We start from the raw sequence: 25,017 nt of genomic DNA, 5'->3' as shown, positions 1-25,017 counted from the left end.
TTAGGCCTATAGCACACTGCTACTCAAGTTTGAACTCCCAATGCATATGTCACACCAAACTGACTCGACACTGCACTGTCCATCGATGTCGACTAGCTTATATCTATCATAGGCTTCCATGTCATCCATTAATTTATATGTATTCCATGCATTTTTCTTCTCTGTCATGTCTCATTAGTTCATCTGACATCCATTTAGGCCTAAACCTTGAACAATATTTCTTAGTTGTAAATCCTAGTAGCTTCCAAGATAAATTGTTTGAATGCTTCCTATTTTGAATTTGCTGTTGGTAACATCATCAGTTGGTCCCACTGTATAGAATTTAAATACTGTCTCAGACCATCGTAGTCGCCTTAACGAAAGCAAAAACCCTTCCCTTTACTCCTGATGGTAGTTACCTCTTTGAGTAAATCCCACTTCAGCACCCTGTGATCACTGCCACCTAGTGGTTCCTTTATCTGCAGATTCTTAATGCATGAAGAATCACTACTGATAATCAGATCAAGAGTATTACTCCCTCTAGTTGCCTCTTGAAGATGCTGATGTAGAAAAGAATCATCCAATAAATCCACAAAAGCCTTGCTAGTGTGTGAGTGACTAACCCACAAATTCCAGTCAGTATCTGTGAAATTAAAATCCCCCATTATAAGGCTCTCTGATTTACTGGCCCACTCTATTTCCCTGTACAGTTTCTTATTATACTCATCGGAGTCATTAGGCCTATAGCACACTGCTACTTAAGTTTGAACTCCCAATGCGTATGTCACACCAAACTGACTCGACACTGCACTGTCCATCGATGTCGACTAGCATCACTTCCTTGGATTTTATGTATTTCTTAACTAATAGCATAACCCCTCCTCCCTTCCTATCCAGTCTATCTTTTCTGTAGACGTTGTACTCCCCAAATTCCAGTTCTGCATTCCTTATATCTGTGTGACACCACGTCTCTGATATCCCAACAATATCTGCCTTTGATGTTTTGAGCAATACCTCAAATTCATCAAATTTATTTACCAAACTCCTAGCATTGGTGTACACACAAGAATACATGCACCTGTTCTGAGCTATCCTAACACAACCCATGTAGTTACTTGTACTGCAATGACTCCGAGCAGTCTCTGAAATACCCTGCATCTTGTTTTCCTGGCTACTGCTCATTCCAAAAGCAGCAGTGCAAGAATCACTTTCACCTCTGCCAGTGGCTACTGTTAATCTATTAGTCCTTGTATACCCCCCCCCAAGCTAGCAGTCTTCTGACCCACCAAACACTGCCTCGATAAAATCAGCAAATATTCTTGCACCATTTCTATTTAAGTGTATCCCATCCCTGTAGAAAGAGTCTCTCCTGTTAACAATAACAAGTACAGACCAGGGCTGAATTGATCGACAAGGCTCTCATCATATACTCCCTCCTATTGTTTCTGAGCACAATTGCAGACACCTTCAAATTCAACCCTAATTCATGGCTTTTTTTCACAGGGACCTGTACTTGTTAAGTAATTCCACCGGTCTTCTACTCTTAATATCATTAGTGGTAACTTGTACAACATTGTCACCTTTTGTGCCCTTAAAAGATGATATCCGCTCTACAACGTCATCAACCTTTGCCCCTGGCAGACATACCGTGGTCCTGTTCTACTTATCCTTTTTACATACCATGTTCCCCGTTTCCCTGACAGTAGAGTCACCATTGCGTGATGATCACGTGCAAGCTGTGCCGTTGATGTGGACAGCTGAGAGCTTGATGGGGCCCCTCAATTTAGATCCTTGGAGGGCATCCACCCTGTCTTTCAAGCTCTCATAACCACGGTGAATTGTCGACTGATTTCCTTACACTCCTTAAATCGCGCACACACAAAGACATCTCCCATTGCAATATCATGTCCCAAACCCGATTGTTCCACAAATATCAAGAAAGCAGTACATTTTAAAAGGCTGTGATTCAGAGGGCAACTGCCCCCCTCAGTTCTCCCTGAGCCACAGCAATCCCATTAGCTTGAGCCTTTTGCTTTGCTGCTCTGGTCTGAGTCATGATTTCGATTTAATTTCAATAAAATTTAAATTTAAGTACAAAATTATAACCCTAAACTTGTATCCCAACACTGTTATAACACTATATATCTTTATATTTTTCATTATCGAGTAGTATCAATGAGTTCCGTTTTTATAACTTCCGTATCAAGTTATGTACAGTCAGTCCTCGTATAACACATGTTTGCACTACACGAATTCAATCATACAAGATTTATAAATAGGGGAACGAAATCTTATATAACACGAACCGAATTCGCTTATGCACGATTCGCCTTTGTGTTTACAAGAAATGGCAGTCGAACGCAGAATCACCCCAACCGAGTGCAACACTATAGGAATGAGAAGATTCTGAAAATGTATTTATGTTTTTTATATCAGTGAAAGGGAAACACATTTCACCATAATAACATAAAAACCAACATAATTCCAGCAATCGGTATAATCGCGAATGCAATTAGATCGAGTTTACTACCAGTTTATAACAGATTCCACTAGCAGAAACGCAACTGGAAATTGTTTTTATTGTTTTATGGTAGTAACCCCCAGAAATGTGCTTTAGTAAAATGTGAGGTGTTAATAGTGTATCTCTGCCTTTACGGTGTTGTTTATTCCTACACACGCGCGCGCAGCTTTGTTTTTGTGTATCAAGCATGCCTCCTCATTTTGTAATTGTCCTTATCCCTATTCCCTAAAAATGAGTAAAATACTTAAAAGGTGTGAAAAGGAAGTGTCCTGGTGAAGACACTGCAGATTCAGAGAGAAAAAGAAAAGCAATATCGATAAAGAGAGGCGGACTGGGTCAAAAATTCTTACCTGGGAAAGTTTATAGTGGCCTCATACTATGGTTTATGGCCAAAATCACACCGGCCTCCGGCCCACCGGTGTTTCCCCGGTAAGGCTTATGGCCAGTCCGCTTCTGTCGATAGAGAAAAAATATGAAATTGTGAAACGCTTTGAGCAAAATGAAAGACCATGTGATATTGCACGTGCTACGGACCTAAATGAGGCAAAGCCGATAATTACAAAGAATGCAGAGAAAATAAAAACAACTTTCTTAGCAGCAATAACTCAAAGTGTAATTAAAATCCATTAGATTAAGGCAGATATTGTTGGAATAGCAGAGACGTGGTGTCACACAGATATAAGGAATGCTGAACTGGAATTTGGGGAGTATAATGTGTACAGAAAGGATAGACAGGATAGAAAGGGAGGAGGTGTTATGCTGTTAATTAAGAAAAACATAAAATCAAAAGAAGTGCATCCAGTTGATATAGATGAACAGTGCACTGTTCAGTCAGTTTGGTGTGACATAAGCACTGCAAAAGCAAAAATAAAAGTAGGAGTGTGTTATAGGCCTAATGACTTGAATGAGTACAATGAACAATTGTACAGAGAAATAGAGTGGGCTAGTAAATCGGAATGTCTTATAATGGGGGATTTTAACTTCCCAGATATTGACTGGAACTTGTGGGTTGGTCACTCACACACTAGTCAGACTTTTGTGGATTTATTGGATGATTGTTTTCTGCAGCAGCATGTTCGAGAGGCAACCAGAGAAAGTAATACTCTTGATCTGGTTATCAGCAGTGATCATTCGTGTATTAAGAATTTGCAGATAAAGGAACCACTAGGTGGCAGTGATCACAATGTACTGATGTGGGATTTGCTTAAAGATTTAATTACCATCAGGGGTAAAGGAAAGGGTTTTTGCTTCCGTAAAGGTGTGTACAGTGGTCTCAGACAGTTTTTAAATTCTGTACAGTGGAATCAACTGACTATGTTACCAACAGTAAATTCTAAGTGGGAAGCATTCAAGGAATTAATCGTGGAGGCTACTAAAAGTTTCATACCTATTAAGAAATATTGTTCAAGGTTTAGGCCTAAATGGTTATCTAATGAACTAATGAGACTCGTAACAGAGAAGAAAAATGCATGGGATGGATATAAATTATCAAGCGACTCAGAAGCCTATGGCAGATATAAGCTAGTCTGTAATCAGGTCACAAAGGAGGTTAGGAAGGCGAAGGCAGATTACGAGAAATCCTTGGCAAAAGTTGCTAAGAAAAACAGCAAGGATTTCTTTACTTATATAAACTGTAAAAGGAAGGGAATGAATCTGATTGTTCCACTTGACATCGATGGTTCGACTGTTGATGATCCTGCTCAGATAGCAAACAAACTGAATGAGTATTTTGCATCTACATTCACACATGAGGAATTATTAATGTTTGAAAATGGCAGAAGGTTATCAAATTGTAGCAGGATACTTAATGATTTTGTAATAACTGAAAGCCACGTGGAGGAGAAATTGTTGAAGTTAAACATAAGAAAAGCACCTGGAGTGGATGGGATCTATCCAGTTATATTAAAGGTGGCGGCAAAGCAACTAAGCAAACCCTTAGCCATAATTATGAGAGCATCCTTGGATTCAGAGGAGGTCCCCATGGACTGGAGATGTGCAAATGTATCCCCAATTCACAAAGGGGGGATCGAAGGGTGACACAAGTAATTACAGACCAGTTAGTTTAACTTCTGTTCTGGGTAAAATAATGGAGTCACTAGTTAAAGATTCATTGCAGGATCATCTTGTAGTCTTGTCTATGCAGGATGCATAGACAAGACTGCAGCAATAATTCAGACACAGCATGGGTTTGTTAAGGGAAAATCTTGTCTGACAAATTAGATAGGATATTATGATGTGGTTACAAAGGAACTGGATGCAAAAAATAATTTTGATATCATATATGTGGATTTCAGGAAAGCTTTTGACACTGGTGCACATGGAAGACTATTGTACAAATTTGAGCAGAAAGGTGTTGAGGGTAAGTTGCTACAACGGATAAAAGAATGGTTAAGTGGGAGAAGACAGAGGGTGTTAATCAATGGGTGTGCTCTTCGTGGATTAATGTTATTAGTGGAGTCCCACAGGGTTCGGTGTTGGGTCCACTATTGTTTTGTATATTTATCAGTGATATTGATGGAGGTATATCAGGCTTAATGTCGAAGTTTTGCAGATGATACAAAGGTTGGCAGGGTTGTTAATGGCAGTGTGCTACTGCAACAGGATCTATTTAATTTGGGCAGATCTGCTGACAAGTGGCAACTGAAATTTAATCTCGACAAATGCAAGGTACTGCATATGGGTAGAAGTAACCCCAGAGAAACGTACCAACTGTGTGGTACTACACTTAAGGTGGTAGAAAGTGAAAAAAGACCTGGGAGTAATTGTGCAGTCAGATATGAAGTTTTCTGAGAAATGCAGACAGGCTGCCAGGGCAGGTCATGGGGGTTTTGTCAATGATATATAGGAATTTTGCTAGCAGGGAGAAGGAGGTGATTGTCCCTCTGTATAAGGCAATGGTCAGGCCACGCGTTGAGTACTGCGTACAGGTCTGGAGGCCTCATTTAAGGAAGAATGTAGATTTACTTGAGCGTGTACAGAGAAGGGCAACAAGATGGGTGAGGGGAATGAACAGATCCTCTTACCAAGAGAGGCTTAAGTTCTGCAAATTGCAGTGGCTGGAGACTAGGCATCTGCACGGTGATCTGATTGAAGTATATAAGGCCTTGAATGGGTTGAGTTCGCTGAATTCTGATGGGATCCTTCCACTTGTTCAGATTACGAACCTATGGGGCATAAATTCAAATTAAGAAAAGACATGTAGAATAGATGTGCGGAAATTTGCCTTTAGCCAGCGGGTGGTTAATTGCTGGGAAAAACTTCCATCTGTCGTTGTGGAAGTTGACGGGTTGTTAAGGACAGTAAAGGCCATTACTGTCCTTAACAACCCTGCCAACTTTTGTATCATCTGCAATCTTCAATATATAACCTTTTGTATCATTTGCAAGATTCAAAACTAAGTCTTATATACTTTCTTCAATATCATTGATAAATAAACAAAACAACAGTGGACCCAACACTGAACCCTGTGGGACTCCACTAATAACATTAGTCCATGAAGAGCAGCACCCATTGATTACCACTGTTTGTCTTCTCCCACTCAACCATCCTTTTATCCATTGTAGCAACTTACCCTTAATACCATTCTGCTCCAATTTGTACAGTATTCTTCCATGTGCAACAGTGTCAAAAGCTTTCCTGAAATCCAGATATATGATATCAAAATTGTTTTTTGTATCCAGTTCCTTTGTAACCATATCCTATTAAATTTGTCAGACAAGACTTTCCCTTAACAAACCCATGCTGTGTCTGAATTATTGCTGTGGTCTTGTCTAGATGATCCTGCAATGCATCTTTAACCAGTGACTCCATTATTTTACCCGGAACAGAAGTTAAACTAACTGCCCTGTAATTACTTGTGTCACCCTTCAATCCCCCTTTGTGAATTGGGGATACCTTTTGCACATCTCCAGTCCGTGGGAAACTCCCCTGAGTCCAAGAATGCTCTCATAATTATGTCTAAGGGTTTGCTTAGTTGCTTTGCCGCCTCCTTTAATATAACTGGATAGATCTCATCCACCCCAGGTGCCTTTCTTATATATAACCTTTTGATAACCTTCTTCCATTTTCAAACCTTAATAACTCCTCATCTGTGAGGCGCCTCCGTAGCCAGGTGGGAAGGAGCAGCAGCAGCAGTGCGTAGCACACGCTTCTTGATTAGACCGGGGTTCGAGCCCGTCACCACCAAATACGGAGGATGCGGAAAGGTCAGGGAATGACCACCGCATATCCTGGAGCAATATGGCCTTAGTTGCTAATGCTCCTAAAAAAAAACCAAATAAAATAACAAATAACCAAAAACCTCATCTGTGAATGTAGATGCAAAATACTCATTCAGTTTGTTTGCTATCTGAGCAGGATCATCAACAGTCGAACCATCAATGTCAAGTGGACCAATCAGATTGATCCCCTTTCAGAGTTTACATAAGTAAAGAAATCCTTGCTGTTTTTCTTAGCATCCTTTGCCAAAGATTTCTCGTAATCTGCCTTTACCTGCCTAACTTCCTTTGTGACTTGATTACGGACTAGCTTATACCTGACATAGGCTTCTGTGTCGCCTGATAATTTATATACATCCCATGCATTTTTCTTCCATGTCACGAGTCTTATTAGTTCATTTGATAACCATTTAGGTCCTGAACAATATTTCTTAATAGGTATGAAACTTTTAGTAGCTTCCATGATTAATTCCTTGAATGTTTCCCACTTAGAATTTGGTGTTGGTAACATCATCAGTTTATCCCATTGTACAGAATTTAAAAACTGTCTGTGACAACTGTGCTCACCTTTATGGAAGCAAAAACCCTTTCCTTTACCCCTGATGGTGTTATATCTTTTAGTAAATCCCATATCAGTACACTGTGATCACTGCCACCTAGTGGTTCCTTTATCTGCAAATGCTTAATACATGAATGATCACTGCTGATAACCAGATCAAGAGTATTACCCTCTCTGGTTGCCTCTTGAACATGCTGCTGAAGAAAAGAATTATCCAATAACACAAAAGTCTTACTACTGTGCGATTGACGAATCCACAAGTTTCAGTCAATATCTGGGAAGTTAAAATCCCTCATTATAAGACATTCTGATTTACTTGCCCACTCTATTTCTCTCTTCACTTGTTCATTGTACTCATTTGAATCATTAGGCCTATAACAGACTCCTTTTATATTTGTTTTTGCAGTGCTTATGTCACACCAAACTGACTCAAATGAGTACAATGCACTGTTCATCTATATCAACTGGATGCACTTCTTTTGATTTTATGTTTTTCTTAATTAACAGAATGACACCTCCTCCCTTCCTATCCTGTCTATCCTTTCTGTACACATTGTACTCCCCAAGCTGCACGTCCGTAGCCAGGTGGGAAGGAGCAGCAGTACGTAGCACACGCTTCTTGATTATACCGGGTTCGAGCCTGTCACCACCAAATACGGAGGGTGCGGATAGGTCAGGGAATGGCCACCGCATATCCCGGAGCAATATGGCCTTAGTTGCTAATGCTCCTTAAATTCGAATAACTAACTGTACTCCCCAAATTCCAATTCTGCATTCCTAATATCAGTGTGACACCACGTCTCTGAAGAGAAACTATTTCTTCACTGAAGCATATTTATTGGTATTCTGTCACTTTTGTTCACATTTAACAAACTGGACTATTATTTACATTTTAACCACTTGTACTAGTTTTTAGTCATTATAAATGTTTACAGACATAAATAAGTTCAATCGGCAGTGCTTAACATTCAATGAAATACGATCGTCCAAAGTTGTTCAATCACTAGTTATTAGTAACGGCCATATTAGTAATGGCCAAATCACTACACTGATCGCTGCCACCTAGTGGATTCTTTATCTGCAGATTCTTCACACAAGAAGAATCACTGCTGATAATCAGATCAAGAGTATTACTCCCTCTGATTTCCTCTTGAACATATTGTTGTAGAATATAAGTCATCCAATAAATCCACAACAGTCTTGCTAGTGTGCGAGTGAGCAACCTACAAGTTCCAATCAATATCTGTTAACTTAAAATCCCCCATTATAAGCCATTCTGATTTACTGTCCCACTCTATTTCTCTGCAGAATTGCTCATTATACCCATGAGATTGGCGCCTCCGTAGCCAGGTGGGAAGGAGCAGCAGTGCGTAGCACACGCTTCTTGATTAGACCGTGGTTCGAGCCCGTCACCACCAAATACGGAGGATGCGGAAAGGTCATGGAATGACCACCGCATATCCCGGAGCAATATGGCCTTAGTTGCTAATGCTCCTAAAAACCAAATAACAACAACAACATACCCATGAGATCCATTAGGCCTATAACACACACCTTCTCTCATTTTCCCCTTTCTAGTGCTTATGTCACACCACAATGACTGAACATTGCATCGTCTACCAATGTGAACTGAATGCACTTCCTTAGATTTTGTCTTAACTTACAGCATAACCCCCCCCCCCCTTCCTGTCCCGAATCTGTACACATTGTACTCCCCAAATTCCAATTCTGCACTGCTTGTATCCACGTGGCACCAAGTCTCTGATATCCCAACAATATCCGCTTTTGTTGTCTTGACCAGCACTTCAAATTCATCAAATTTATTTACTATACTCCTAGCATTGGTGTACATGTAAGTATACATACAGTATTCATGTCAATATGCATACAGTATTCTTACTCTTAGTTACCCTAACACAACCAGTGTATTTACTTGTTCCATGATGACTTCTAGCAGCTCTTGAAATCCCCAGTACCTCGCTTTGCAGGCTCATTCCAATACAAGCAGTGCAAGAATCACTTTCACCTCTGCCTGTGGCTACTGTTAATCTATTAGTCTGTGAATCCCCCCCCAAGCTAGCAATTTTCCGACCCACCTAACACTGTCTCAATAACATCAGCAAATATTCTTGCACCCTTTCTATTTAAGTGTATTCCATCCCTGTAGAAACAGTCTCTCCTGTTAACAAGCACAGACCAGACTAAGAAAAATTCCACCCTTTGAGCCTAGCACAATCTCTCCAGGGTGAAATGATTGATAAGGTTCTTCTCATCATATACTCCCTCCTATCATGTGTGGGCAGAATTGCAGACCCTTTCAAATGTAACCCTAACTCGCGACTTTTTTTCAACATTGATCTGTACTCGTTAAGTAAATCTGCAGATCCCCTAATCTTAATGTCATTGGTGCCAACGTGTTCAACAATATCACCTTTTGAACCCTTAAAACATCAACAACATCATCAACGTTTTCCTCTGGCGGACATCCCCTGGTCCTATTCCACCTGTCCTTTTTTCACAATATATTTCCTGTCTCCCTGACAATAGAGTCATTGACAATAACTAGGTCCTGTGGGACCAGCACATTTTGCCCTGAAGGTTGCTACTGAGTTATCTGATGATCAAGTGGAAACTCTGGCATTGATGTGGACAGCCCAGAGCTTGATGGGTACCCCAATTTAAGTCCTTCAAGGACATCTACACTGTCCTTCAAGCTCTCAGAAAGGCCCACAACAATGCTGAGTTGGCACCTAACTGCTTCACAATGCTTACATCGATCACACACAAATACATCCCCCTTGGCAACATCATGTCCTGTCCCAGAAAGGTCTGCAAACATTTTACAAATTGCACATTTCTTTAGGCTGTAATGTATTGGAGAATCACCCACTTTGGTTCTTCCCTGAACCACAGTCCTCCCGCTACTTTGTGCACATTGCTTTGCTGCTCTAGTCTGGAGCATGATTTCCGTTTAAATACGATTTAATTAATTAACGATGAAAGTTAATTACGTTAATAAATTTAATTGATTAATTTTCTATATTATACTTGACTATATAATACTATACTAAGCTAATGCAGTAATACATATTCCGCTATATAGTTTAATGTTATACCTTAACTATCAAATTCGGGATATACGTTATCAAGTTTTACTATACTGTAATGATTCCAATGCTAAATTAGTTATATCCTTAGCTAAATTAAAAGATATCTGCCCTTCAAAATACTTATTTATTACAATTAAAACCCTATTATTCTTGTATCCTATGATATTCCAGCCGAAACACAAATACGATAGCGGTAAGAGTAGCGAGAGTCGTAACTAGTGACTTTGTAAGTCATTAGCTAAATTTTAAAAAATACGCTAATGAATGCTACTAAGCCTATTTAATCTATTTGTAAAACACAAATTAATATGTTAACTAATCAAAAAATACAACAGATATATGTCCTAAAGGTGATTAAACCCTTCAAAATACTTATTTATTATAATTTAAGCCTTACTATTCTTCTGAGCTACTTAGTTACACTACAATATTCCTGCCAAAAACACTGCTATGATAGTTGTAGGATAGCAAGTTGTAATTTCAATTTGCTGATCTGGGCCAATGCAGTCCAGTAATAGGGGTTAAATTATACACATAATAAAAGATATTTTTCAATTGGCACTCATTTCTCACACATTTCTTTGTTGCACATTTAGATTCAAATGCATTTATTCATTATTCAACAGAAATGGCCATGAAACTGCTCACAACAGTGCCTTTGAGTATTTAATGAATAATAGGCCTTTTTGGGTTTGTTATTTGATTAAAAAAGATTGAAAATAACAGTGTCCTTTCTAAAGTGAGGAAATCCCAAGCTTTGTGAGTGGTGGGATAGTAATGTCCCCAGACAGTAAAGATGGGTAAATCCTAACCCAGAAAACAGCCGACTGGGCTAGCTGGGTGGGTAAAGTGCCTGCTTAGCAACCCAAAGGTCGTGGGTTCGAATCCCGCCTTGGGCTTGGATCAAAGTACTGCAAAAACCTTGGGAGTAATGTATTCACATTACTGTTCTGATAATTCTCAATTAATGAATATATTATTCTTGAACCTATGTGCTTACTGACCAATATAACCTTATCTCCCCCTTTTATCATGCTTTCTTTTCTGTACACATTATGCTTACCATATTCAAATTCTGCATCCAGTTTATCAGAATAGTATAATGTTTTTGATGTACAATTAAGTCAGAATTTTTAAAAATTTTATTTTTATTTTAAAATGTGATAATTGAACCTTGAATTTATATTGGTGTATATTAAAAATACATATTGGTTATGGAATGTATTTCTTGACTAGATGGAAAAATGCCCTGACAGATCAGTAAGAAAGGAGAATATATTTAAATATATAAGAGGGAGATCAAAACAGGTTAAATGTATATACTCAAAAGCTGAAAATGATTTGCAAAACATTGTTCAACAGTGTACTGGGGAGAGAGAGAGAGAGAGAGAGAGAGAGAGAGAGAGAGAGAGAGAGAGAGAGAGAGAGAGAGAGAGAAAGAGAGAGAAAGAGAAAAAAGCACTTTTTAGTAATAGGTGCAATATCTGAATAGAATATTTTCATCTCTCAAAAAAAAAAGAGGAAAAAAAAAAATTATGTTGGTACCAGTCTTTTGTGGCACATCTATGAACCATTGTCACTCACTACAAATGTATATTTTTTCTCAAATATAATGCTCAAAATCAAACCAATCAGATTAATAGTTCACATTTGAAATTGAGTAAAGTATTTAATGCCTGTTTATGCAAGTCGAATTGGCAAGCTGCTAAAGCAACTGAGCTGCATTTTTAGGGGGGAAAAAAAAACTTATCCTTTCCCTGCTAAGCATTTTTTTTCATGGAGGAATTGATATGTGCTTTATTTTTCCCATGTTGAAATATATTCTCATTTTTGACTGCACTGCTCTACAGAGCATTTTTCTATCTATTTATAATTATTGCTTTACTTATATTAATTAATTTTTTTTTCTTTTAGCGAATATAAGAAACCTGAAGCAGGTAAGACATTAAAAATTTCATTAATATAGTAAGTTAAAGGGAAATTTGTTTCTTAATTTAGTTTTATTTAGTTTTCTGCTGATTATACATTATCTTATTTTCACATAAGCTGTCTGTCAGAATAAAAAATCAAAGTAACCAGAGGAAAGATCACGGTTTTGATTATTTTTAATATTAGCTGTATAGTGACTTAGGTACCAGCAAAACAAGTTAGGTAAAGTATATATTGCATTACATTTCAGGCATGTTAGCAAATAGCAATAATTCCTGATTTATAACAAAAAAAAAAAAAAAAAGGTTAACAACCTATATGTGCCAATCAAGAACATTTTGTTGCAACATATCCACCATATGTCTGTTCATTCTTCCAATCAGTACAGGGTCACATATATAAAATCTAGTGCTTCAGTTGCAATATATGGATATATGAAAAAAAGTTAGTTAATGTATTCAGTGCATTACATTTCAAGTGCATTCGATTTTTTTCTTAAATTAAATTATTTTTTTTATCTTCATTCATTAATAGAAGTGAAAAGTAAATATAGTCATTTCCTTATCAATTAATTACTAAGATTCTAATTTTATAGAACACTTAATAAAACTATAGTTTTAAGTTCTCTAAACTTAGCCATTTAATTTAGTTACAACTGTATAATATTTATTACTTTCCTCCTGTGTAACTTTTTTTTTTCCCTCTGTTTATATGTACACTCCTGCCTAAAAGTTTGGAATCGCAGCATATGACAACAGTGTTTGCTAAGTTTTTTCTTTTTTTTTTTTATCTTAGCTATGACAATGTAAGGTTTAATATAAAAACAAATATTTTTTTTATTAAGCATTGAAAAATTTACAGCAAAAACAAAATTAAAATGATTAATATTAACAACTATACTGATTTTTACTCAAAATATTCCTCCAAGATTTTATCAATGCCTTACTCAGATGGTGGCATTCTGGCATTTAATTTTATAGTAGTATCTTAACTAAAATTATTTCAAGTGATCTACAAGGTTCACCATAAATTTTGGGAAGATGGGCAGATTTCATGTACTTGGCAGTCTAAAAGCTCTATTGGGTTTAAGTCAGGTGTTGGGGTGGCCACACCATAATTTGCTGTATACCATTCATGTTGTTTAGTTGCTAGAAAGTTCCTACACAGCTTAGAGCTATGCTTTGGATCATTGTCTTGTGATATAAATATTTTTCCACAAAGTTCCAATATGTTCAAGAAGATTTTTATATCCTTCCTTTCTTAAAATTCCTTCAATTCTGATGATGTCACCCACTCCAGAAAAACAGAAACAACCCTAGATCATGATGGAACTATCACCATGTTTGACTCAAACAATGGCACCATTTTTTCTTCAGCTAATCATCTCACATAAACTCTGTGCTTAGATCCAGAAATTTGGATTCCTCCATCCACTACTTTTTTTCCACTGTTCAGTTGTCTGGTGTTGATGGCCCTTAGCCCAAGCTAACTGCTTCTTTTGATTTTCTGGTTTTAAGAAGGGTTTTCACTCAGCAACATGACCATGAAGTCTTGCTTGTTAAGACAAAGTTTTACAGTGGATGTAGACATGGAAGCTTCTCTGTTCCTATTGAACTCAGCTTGGATTTCAGGTGCAGACAGAAGGTCATCCATCAATTGTGCTTACAAATCAGTGTTGTGATTTGTAAACACAATTTGTTGTTGTACATGGTCATTCTGACTGTGGTTTATTCTTTAAATTGCCAGTCTCCTTGAAACATTAAATAGTAGTTTGTACTCCTTTAATGAAACACTTAGTTTTTGCCAATACTTTTCATGGAATAACTTTATACAGAGTGCTATTATAACTCTGTATAAATTTCTTTATACAGAGTTATAATAGCACTTATTTTTTCATGAAGAAATAAAGGAACTTTAATAAAAGTTCCTTTATTTCTTGCCATGTTTGCCATGAAACACAAAATTTACACCAAACACTCTTTCTGAATGGCAAGTGTTCAATTATATGAGTTACAGCTCTTTCTCTTCAATTTATATTATTGAAAAATACTCTAGAATCATCTGCAATATTCTATAATATTGAAACAATACTCACTCTCCAGAATATTCTAGGATCATCTACAATGTTCTGCCACATCCAGGAATCTTCTATGACATTCTACTACATTCAGGAGTCTGGAATATTCTTGCACATTCTAAAAATTTCTTAAATGTTATTTATATTTTTTGATATTTATATACGTAATAAAAAATATTTTAATAAAACTTTTAGGCAGGAATGTATCTCTTCACAAGCAACATCATGTTCACAAGTTTTATGTAACAATACACGTGGACTGTCTAAAGCTAAGAATATTCAATAAAATTGCATTAAATCTGTGAATTTCTTTTTTCCATACAATTTGTATGGAAAAAAGAAATAATTATTTCAGGATTTCTATTGGTCTGATTTTACTGAAATATAGAATGGCTTGAGAAATATTTTTTAAAAGATCCAAATATAAAATATGAAAATCTGCTCATTAGGAGTTAAGTTGGTATTTGCAGACAGACAGACAGATGGACGGACATGATGGTGAAGACACTAGACACATATGCATCCATCTATCCACTAAGATTTGAGTTATTATATACAGATAGATGAATTTGACAGATGAATGGACATGGTGCTTTATGTTTATATGCTTTATGAATAGGTGCTTTATGCTAATATGCCCACAAAAAACAAAAAAAAAAAAAAAAAAGTAAAATAAATAAAATAAAATAAACTGCTTGTGTTCCCTCCTCACATAGGTAACTCACGTTGGTAATTTGCACAAGTAATTTAACTATGATTTGAATAAAAACCTAGAAAAAATCTCTGTTAATTAAACTCCAATTCTTATACTGTAAATGTAAATCTGTTGAGTTTTCTAGGCTAATGTGGCTTAATTCAAACTTCTAGACTAATATGATTTATTTATGTTACTGTTTTTTTTTCTTTTTTTTCTTTTGAGTTTTGGTCAATTTTGATTCTCAGAAGAATTTAAGAGAAGCTAAAATTCTTGTATAGCTACTGTTCTTGTAAGTAGTATAGATTTTGTGAATTATGTTGTTAGTAAGTGACATTTTCTATTAAGTGGGTAAATAAAACCAACAGCAAAAATAAAGTAAAACTTGAAAAATTTTATTGGTATTAATATTGATGGAGCAAAAATGTAACTTGAAATTTTCTTCTGAGTTCTTTATTACATTATTACAGAAATATACTCTAAAATAGAGTGTATCTCTGTAATAATGGCTGCCATAGTTTTCATCATCAGCAAGCAGTGTGTTAAAAAGTGCTTAATCTGACATAATGTTGTCCATTTTTGTAAATATTATTAAATCACAAGGCTTGCATCATTGTCAATTCCTGGAATTTCATATAGAATTTAATCTGAATATGGGAATCTACTGTGTCATAGCAGTGTTTGTTAATGGAATCAAGAAGAAAAGTGCTGAAATACACTTTCATGTAGTGGCAGAACTAACATCCTGCCAGGTCTTGACAATATGGGGAAGGGCCTGAAGAGTCAGTGGACCATTTGATTTGGTATGGTTGTGAAAGCCTGTGAATCTCACAGGAGAGCATGGAGTTTGTAGTTTAACTACTGCTTTTTTGGCAGAAAAAAATAAGACATCCAGAAAGCTGACTGGCATTGTGGTATGGGATTTAACTGATCCATGTCCTATTGAATATTTTGAATTTTAAAATAAGAGAAAGTATTGTGTCTAGCTACTTTCTTATCAGTTGGCAGCAATCACTAGGAAAGATGCTTCTTGGTACTCATCCATGCCACATTGAACTTCCCTTAATTCTTGTACTGTTTTGTAAGGATAAGACTGAATGCAGCATCTTGTTCAAAAGTCAAGTTGGGAAAAACAGTTTTACACACTTTGATTGCTGAAGTCAGCTGTCATCTTTTCCAGAAAATTTTCACAATACTGTAAGTCTGAAATGCAGAATACAAGAATATGGGTTTCTTGAAAGTTCTACTTTTTTTTTTTTTTTTTTTTAACTAGCCTTTGTAAAAGACGGGAAAAAGCATTTTTCAGTAAATGCAGAGACAGTGAAGACTTCAATGATGCTGTTAGGCTGCTCTGCTATTTAAGTTTATAGTTTATCATGGAGGACACCAATCATAAACTCATTGTGTGGTATGCTTTCAGTTTCTTTGTTTTGGTTATTAATTATGTATGCAGGTTTTTAATGTTTTAGTTATTAATTATGTATTTTGTGTGATTTTTCACATGTAAATGATTAATTCTCTTTGTTATTTTGTTACATGCAATTTGCATGAAAATTGATTTCTTTTTTGTGAATATTGGTTTCTCTAAATGTATCATGAGTCAGGCTCAACAGCAAATAAAAAAAATCATTCATTTTTTTATAGCTGGAGAAAGTTATTTATTTTTCATTCAAAGCATGCTTCACCACTTAATACCTGACAAATTATTTATTGAATTGTATATTATCAGGTTTTCAAAATACCAACCTACTCACCAATGTGATCCCAAAAAAAGGATCAAAACCCAGATAGGCAGTGGTATATGCTTTAAGTAAAAAGTGATATACTTCTCCATTGGAGCAATGATTTTTATTTAGAGTAGTGCAATACCAAGCAACTCGTGGCAATGGGCCCCCTACAATATGAGATCAATTCACTAAATAACAAACCCAGTTTGTCCAAAGCTATTCACCGACAGTGGCTATGCCCAACGTGTAACAGTATATTCAAATGGTACTTCACATATAAGAGCATTTCTTAAAATATAAATAACAGTGCCAAGTGATGACAGAAAGGAGCAGAGCCATGCTGTGAGGCAAGTGAGGTTCTTGCCTCAAGTTAATAGCCGAAAGGGGCGCCAAAAGAAAGATTAAATAATTGCCAACATTTTGATTATTCTAATCCATTTATCATCTTGCTTTTGCAAGATGGAAATCTTTGTTGTGCCATTGTACAGATATCTAGCTCTGTGCACCAGAGCTATCTGAGGCTCCACCATGGTTGTCGCCCCACTGGTTGTCATTTTTATAACCTCAATTATTTGAGTCAAACGTAAAAGCTCTACCTCTACAGAAGATATGCAATATAATTGTAATATGTTATTGTTAATTTATTAAAGAAATATTGTTTACTTATAATTAAAATTATTCTAATTTGATATTTTTGACGAAACATTTGTTTCGAGTATTATAATAATATTATTATATTATTTTTGAAATGAATGACGCATAAATAAATCTGTTATATATTTATAATAAATACTGCTTATGAGAATAAATATCACTTTAAACAGTTTTTTTTATATTTTTTGTCATCCTTATTTTTATAAAAGCATGTACCAGAAATGTATTTTAAGTCGTTTTTTTTTTTTTTTTTTTTTTAATATTTTAGGGGAGGGCACAATTTTTCATTCTTGCCTCGATACTAAAATGGCTCGGCACGGCCCTGGAAAGGAGTATTAGAGATTAGAGTTACACATATTGGTATGTTCCCCTCTAATTCCAAATTAGATAAGGGAGGCATTCATTTTATTTTTGTGTCAGTCTGAAATTAATTTTAATATATCATTTGGCAGAAAAACTGTTATTACATTATTTGAAGCATGCCAAACATGTTCAAAATGTAATTTCAATTAAAAAAAAAAAAAAAAAAAAAAAAAAAAGATAAAAAAAATGCAGTCTTTGCTCAAAAGTGAAATGCAGATTTGGAAGTTATTGTAAGCAGTACCTTTTTAGTTCATTTTTGGCATTTATGCTGGTTTCTTATTTAGAAAAATGTTTTTAAATGGTAATTCTTATGAAAAAGCAGAATAAAAGGAACATCTTTTTTTTTTTAATGAAATGGGTTCTGACCTGACTGCTGGAGTTGTGCAGTATTTGCAAAATGGGTGTCTCTTTAAACTGATGGAAAAAATAATAAAGATACAAAAAATTATCCCAATTTGGTAATATTTTTCAATGATAAATTTCAGAAAATTGCTCATACCTGACTCACAAGGCTTGAGTGATTCTGCTGGATGGAATGGAGATTTGATGCCTAGGAATACTGAATGCAATGTTACTGATTGAATGATGTACAGCAATTTTCTGATGTAGTCATAGAACGGCACATTTAAAAACAAAGGTAATCAGAGTGACACTACCTTGTGTGAATTTAAACTGCTTTAGTTTGGACTTTGAATATTACAAAATAATTTAGAATAATAATAATGCAAGTTTCACTATCACTCTGTGTACCTTTCCCAGTAATTAAAACCAAAGTATTTAACTGACTGCATTGCCTCCGTAGCCGAGTGGGCAGGAGCGGGAGTGCAGTAGCACACGCTCTTTGAGTAGACCGGGGTTCAAGCCCCTGACTGCTGAATACGGTCGATCTGCCAACCCGCACTGGACCAGCGTGGCAGATTATGGTCCATTTCCCTCAGCATGAATTGTTGAGGAGGCTTCCATCCTGCAGTGGGTTGATAATGGCTGCACTTTACTTTTTACTTTTACTTACATTGTCTACAAAGGAATCTAGAAATTTCAACTAGAAAGATTTTACTTGCATCCATCCTAATGGGTGGTAATGAGAGAGAGAGAGAGAGAGAATCTTTATTGCAACAGCCTTTGATTGTAACTGGTTAATTATGTTCATTAGTTAATTCGCAGGGATCTCCAAGTGGTGATGAAGGGTATGCTGTCTTTGGATGTGAAGAAAGAAGGTTTTTCCTTGTGCACGCTGTATGGACCAATGTAGAGTATTCCTTACTGGATCAACCTAGGTAGTTTCATTTATGTCTAGATGGTTGCGATTGGTTGTAACACTTTGTCAAAGGATGGTAGTGCCATGTCTCCAGGAGTCACCAATCCCAGTTTTAGTTAAGCAGTTTGGTGATTTGTAGATGCAGCTGATAGTTCATGGTCTATGGAGTGTGTGTGGGACCAAGTATCCCACGTCTATATCGTCGGTTGACAGCGAATTTCTGAAGGTCGGCATCGATGTCCTGTATTTGTGCAAGCATCTTGTATGGTAGGAAATGATCTGATAAGTAGAGACATGAATGAAGAGGACAAATAGCTGGGCAAGTGGAATCCTCAAGCCACAGAGATCCCAGAATGAAGGAGATGTGATCAGACTGGTCAACATCTTTACTGTGATTACCAGACTTTTTCATCAATGAAGGAAGGCAGCCTGGGGATTCCCAGGGCCTGGGCCATTTTAGTCGTATGATCATGGGGTGGTAACCTATGCTTGTAGCTTAGCCATTTGAGGAGCCAATACTCCACTGCCCAGATAGGGTTTATGATCGTAGGTGCTGCTGTCGCCCAGATTTAAGCTGCATAAAGTAGCAGGGAGTATATAATGGTCCTGACATATTTTGTTGCTATGAGCTTGCCTGAGATGTAATGCAGGTGTTGTTTTGCTCTCCATTTCAGGTGCACTGAATGCCTGATTAGTTTGTCAGTGTGCTGGTTGAATCTCAGTTTTGTATCAAAGACTACCCTCAAATCTAAATGATATGGAACAGCCGGGATGGAAACTCCACTGATGTTGGGTGAGATGGTTGTTGTTTCTTTCTTCAGGGAGTAGAGCATGCACTTCGACTTTGCTGGGTTTATGTTTAGGCCAAATTGTTTAAGGTAGCCTACCAGTGTGAGGTGCACACTGTTAATTTCCTCTGTGATCCTAGAGGGGTCTGCATTCACTTGGATGTGGTCAGTTTTTTAATCATCTGCATAAGACAATACATCTGGTCTCTGCCTTATAAAAGGGAAGATAATGGCAGTAAAGAGGAGGCCAGAGAGGACTCCCCCTCTTGTGGCACTCCTGTAGATATTTACTTGGTAAAGATCTTTTTTGAATAATGGAGTATGATAGTATGGTTGACAAGGAGTGATGAGAGGAAGTGCAATGTGTCCCCGCCTACGAAGTAGTAGCAGTCATAGGAGGGCTGGTACTTGAACATCATCAAAAGCTGCTTCAATGTAAGGTAATTTAAGGTAAGTTATGAGGAGTTCTTCTTTTCTCTCAAATGCTGTAAGGATGCTGTGGGGGTTGGCAAAGGAGATTAATGAATAAATTTGTGGTGGGGCATCTGGAAGTATGTGAGTTATTAAATTTGGAGGAGAGTCTAGTAGTTTCAGGAGACACAAGGAATTAGAGATGGGTCTGAAGTGTTTTCCAATGATGCCATTCTTATTTTTGGATGTGGCCCTACAAGATAGACATTCCATTAATGGGGAAGATGCATCTGGTCAGCACTGCAGTGATGATTCTAACAAGGGGCTGGATGATATATGATCCCAGGCATCTTAGCATGAACTGCGGTATTCCTTCAGCACCCACAGCTGTAGAGGACGGAGTTGAATTCAAGGCTGCCAAGATTTGGTGTTCAGATATGGTGATAGATGTTAGAGAGTCCTGTTTGTCACGATTGAATATGTGATCGGTGTTACTGCTGGATCCTACGATGTTTTTAAATCTGGTTATGAAATCAATCCATCTCTGGGGTTAGAGTTGCTCTGGGAAACTGGTGGTTTGTTCTGTGTATGGTACCTTACCAATTTTTAGCAAATGATCAAAATAGCTTTTGATGGCCTGGGATTTTTGGCGGTTAAAAATGGCTCTTGCTGTTGAAAAGGCTATCCTATCATTAATTTTGCCTGACTGCTTCCATTGCTTATGGAGTTGCTGCTTTACTAGTTGAAAACTATAGCTTAGATGTGGGGACCACCGTGTTCTAGAGTGGGGAGTGATAGTGACTATCTTTGAGAGAGTGTATTGAGCTACTGTAATAATCCATTGAGATAACAGGTCGACCACTAGTAGATTGTCACAGGATTCAAGGACATCCCATGGAATGAAAGATGCTGCTGTAATGCATCTGGATACATCCAGATATTTCGGACTATAGATTGTTCTTCATATCACCTGTCCCTTCGAGTTGAAACATGATTGGTGGTTCTAGTTGTATTAGAATTGGGTCATGGTCAGAGTTAAAATAACCATCTTGAGGAGTCTCAAGCGTACAGGCAATGGATGTGAAAATAAAGTCCAGTTGGTTTGCAATGCTAAGTTGTGATATGAGCAATCTTTTCATGTGCTCCAGACATGATGGGAGGGTGAAATCTCCACAGACAATTTTTGTTGGTGAAGGTTGTGGAGGTGATGAAGGATCCAGTTTGTCACCTCCTGCATTGTTTCTGATTTAGGATTGGGAGGTATGTATATGACGGTGACTTCAATGGAAATGGACCTCATTTTAAGCAATGCATAGAGTGCCTCGTAATGATCTGAGTTACTGGAGATGCTGTTCTCAAGGATGAGGATGGAGTGATTGTAGAATAGTGACGTTCCTCCTCCCCTCCTGTTAATATTCCTGGATATGAGTATAGAGCCACTTGGAGTCATAGCTCCAATGTAATGCTCACTGGGTTCTAGCCAGGTCTCTGTGAGGCAAAGCATATCAAACTCTTTGGATAACAAAATTTTGTCAGTGGTTTCAGTTTTGTTCCTTAAACTGCAGCTGTTCTGATAAAGAAATGTGACACGGGGGTCAGAGGGACTCTTAATTGTCCGAATTCTCATCATTTTGTTCTTTCAAGGGCGGGCTGTTTCCCTTAATGTGATTCTAGTAGTGATAGGCATCTCAGTTTGATGCATTATATTTTGAGGTTGTAGTTCAAGAGTACTGGAGTATCTACCTTTGGGATGGATTGATGGCTATAGGCAAGCCAGCTGTCTTTCATTCTGGGTTCCTTTGCATTTCCCACTGTGTCATTATGGCATGCTGCTCAGCTGTAAAAGGGGCGTATGATGGTTCCAACTGGCCATATATATGGACTTTTGACAATGGGATACTGTTCAGAGTCACATTCGAGCTTGAAGGAGGCATAGCTCCAGTGTTTGGCTAGGAATTGTACTGAGACATCAAGTTGCCACTCATCTCTCAAGGCCATTGCGATTTGATCAGTTGTGGTCTGAGGGGAGAGACATATATGCTGCTTTTCGCCTTTCCCATAGTACTTACTGCTTGGAGCTATGAGGTGGTGGATGTTCTTATAGAATAGGAGCTGTGTTTTGGCTGATATTTTTCTGTCAAATTCTTTCCAGTTGTCGACTTTTGCCACGATCTGGGCCCAGGTCATAGGCTAGTATTGAATGGGTGGTCTGTAAATTGGCATAGTGAGGGTGTTGTCACATTTCTTAGACTGGGGCCCTGCGGGTTGAGCAGGTGGTATTTTCAGTTTGGGCTGATCAAAAAATGAGTTGTGGCCAGGCTGGAGTTGTGTGGCATCTTTCTGAGCTGCATGAATATGCTGCATGCTTGATGTTTTGCTCAGATTCTATTTACTAGACTTAGGTTGAGTTTCAGTGGGGACTTCTTTTCCATCTAACTGACGATCTGTATGACTGGAGAGGTTTGAAGAGGAACCTTGAATGCTAGTTGGGTGCACAAGTTTATACTGTGACTTTTCATTAGGTATCTCAGTTGTGGAATGAAGTGTAAGACATGCAGGGCAGCTGTTGCTGCGCCAAGAGGGATGGGAGGAGGTAATTAGACAGCACAATTCCTTCATCATCTTTTCAATAGTTTGGATTATAGATGCTGAGTATCACATTTAATTGGACTTGGCACATCTTCAACTGGGAGTCAGGTGTGCAGACATTTGTGTTGTTGCATCCTTCATATCTCATAATCTTGTTGTCGGCGTTATTTTTCTGTTAGTGCCATCGATTTGAGCTGGCTGATGCACATCTCCCTTTGTACTATTTTTACCATGTTTATCTAGAGGGGGTAGTATATGGGGTTTTGCGGTACAAGTGAGGGGGGGGTGGAGGCACGGTCAGGTGATGCATTAACTAACTAGTGCAGGCACTGTGTTTCCACAATGACTGCAGGCATATGTGGCCCGGGAGGTACTGCACAGCTTTGAGACTTTTACTTTGCTACGTTTTTTGCAAAGTACCCAAGCACAGGGACCATTGCACACCGTGTGTATAACTTTCTGGAAACAACTTTGGCAAGTTTTTTTAGTGTGAGTGGGTAGCATCCTGGAATTTTCTTAAAAGACCTTTTCACAATCAGGCAGTACAGTTGCAGAAAATTTATTTCGGTCTGAGTTACTTAGTATAGGTTTACACAAAGGTCATGACCTAAGTTTCATTTGACACTGAGGGTGAAAGTGGCATACCTCTATGGGGCTAGGGTTTAGTGGGTGCATCTGACCTTAGTTGCCGGCCGTTCTCTACTTTGAATTTGAATATTAAAATTAAACTGTAAAATTCATAATTATGATGTTTGTGCAGTGATGAAATGTCCACCTTCCTGTTCAGCTAGGCATGGGCAGTACATCGATATCAAACATTCAATATTACTACTATTGCTTCTGAAAGAAATACTACTGAATCACGGAGCCCCATGTGATGTGACCATGCACTGTGGAAGTCAAACTCATGTATAGTTATCTAAAACTTGGTATTACAACAAAAGTTTTGTTACGACCTAAGCCTAGCACGTAAGTCTAACACCATATATTTAACATTATAGCAACACAATCCTATGCCATAATTCATTTGAAACATATATGGAGTTAATATCTCAGTTGTCGCTGAACACACTAACACCAAATTTTTATAGACTCGCCATTCCTTCATAATTAAGCCACGATCTCTACTATCCGGTGAAACCTCGGTATGTTGACAGAAATAAGGTCTTAAAGTACCGCACAAAATTAAGAATCAGCATAAGGCACAAGTGCTTCCTTTATTTTTTGGTGCCACAATTAGTAGGACTCAATGGAGCAATGCAGACAGCATCGTTAGTTAAATATTTTAGTTATTAACTCTTTGCTATCTAGAATTAACCACTGTCTTCTCCATGCAGTCTAGCTCTAAAATAAAAAATAAATTAATACTTAAAAATGTGATGTTCAAAAATTATTTAATTTGGGTTTGCTTGAGCTAATATGTAACACTATATGTTAAAATATTTTACCAACTCTAGACATTTTAAATGTTAATTATATATATGATTTTAATGTGTGGTTTTTGAACTTCCCAAATCTTGCAATTCTGGTTTTCTGGTGTATGTTTCACAATACCAAACTGTTTCTTTTCTCCCACTTGTAACACTTCTGTCACTATATACTGCACAGTCTTTCTTCTTATTTGGATTGTCATCTTTCATGACAAAATGAATGTGGGCATACAATATTCTTCTGTCTTTGAACTCAGTAGCATTTTTCCTACAACGTTCTTATTTCAGACACTAACTAGCTGAACAAGCGACTTTTTTTTTAAACTGCTTTTGACAGGTTCTTTTCAAATAGATCTGATACCTCAATCAAGATGAAACTGTGAATAGTTTCATCTTGATTAAAAAAACATAACTTTCAGAATAATAGTCAGTTCTGTGTGCACCACCATATTGTTGTGTATTCACAAATAATCACTGGCTTTTCAATATGAAAGTTTACCCTTCCCTTTGCTTTTCCTCTTGTTACTTCACTTTCAGTATAGAAACCGTAAGTATAGTTCTTTAGTCTCTCCATGCTAACACTTCCATCTTTTTGAAAACCAACAATCTTGTGCATTTCATTTTTCTTTTTGGTCATTGTCTCTGATGGTAATCGTTTCTTGTTTCCCCTAACAGTCTCTTAGTGTATATTTAATTTATGAATTTCTTATG

General features: G+C 37.2%; 1 protein-coding gene across 4 annotated transcripts in view; it reads left to right on the top strand.

Moving 5' to 3' along the window:
• LOC150087135 (MPN domain-containing protein) overlaps positions 1 to 25,017 on the top strand; it is a 357,845-nt gene that overhangs the window by 83,985 nt on the left and 248,843 nt on the right. For all 4 annotated transcript variants that reach the window (XM_090371835.1, XM_090371836.1, XM_090371834.1 and 1 more), the window contains exon 6: positions 12,301 to 12,323. In XM_090371835.1, coding sequence (XP_090227961.1) covers positions 12,301 to 12,323 — 23 coding nt within the window. The remainder of the gene's footprint in view (positions 1 to 12,300; positions 12,324 to 25,017) is intronic.

Source organism: Mastigoproctus giganteus, chromosome 4 (genome assembly GCF_048544385.1).
Source record: "Mastigoproctus giganteus isolate SK-2022 chromosome 4, ASM4854438v1, whole genome shotgun sequence".
In the NCBI taxonomy this organism is placed as follows: domain Eukaryota; kingdom Metazoa; phylum Arthropoda; class Arachnida; order Uropygi; family Thelyphonidae; genus Mastigoproctus; species Mastigoproctus giganteus.
This window is presented reverse-complemented; position numbering and strand designations above follow the sequence as displayed.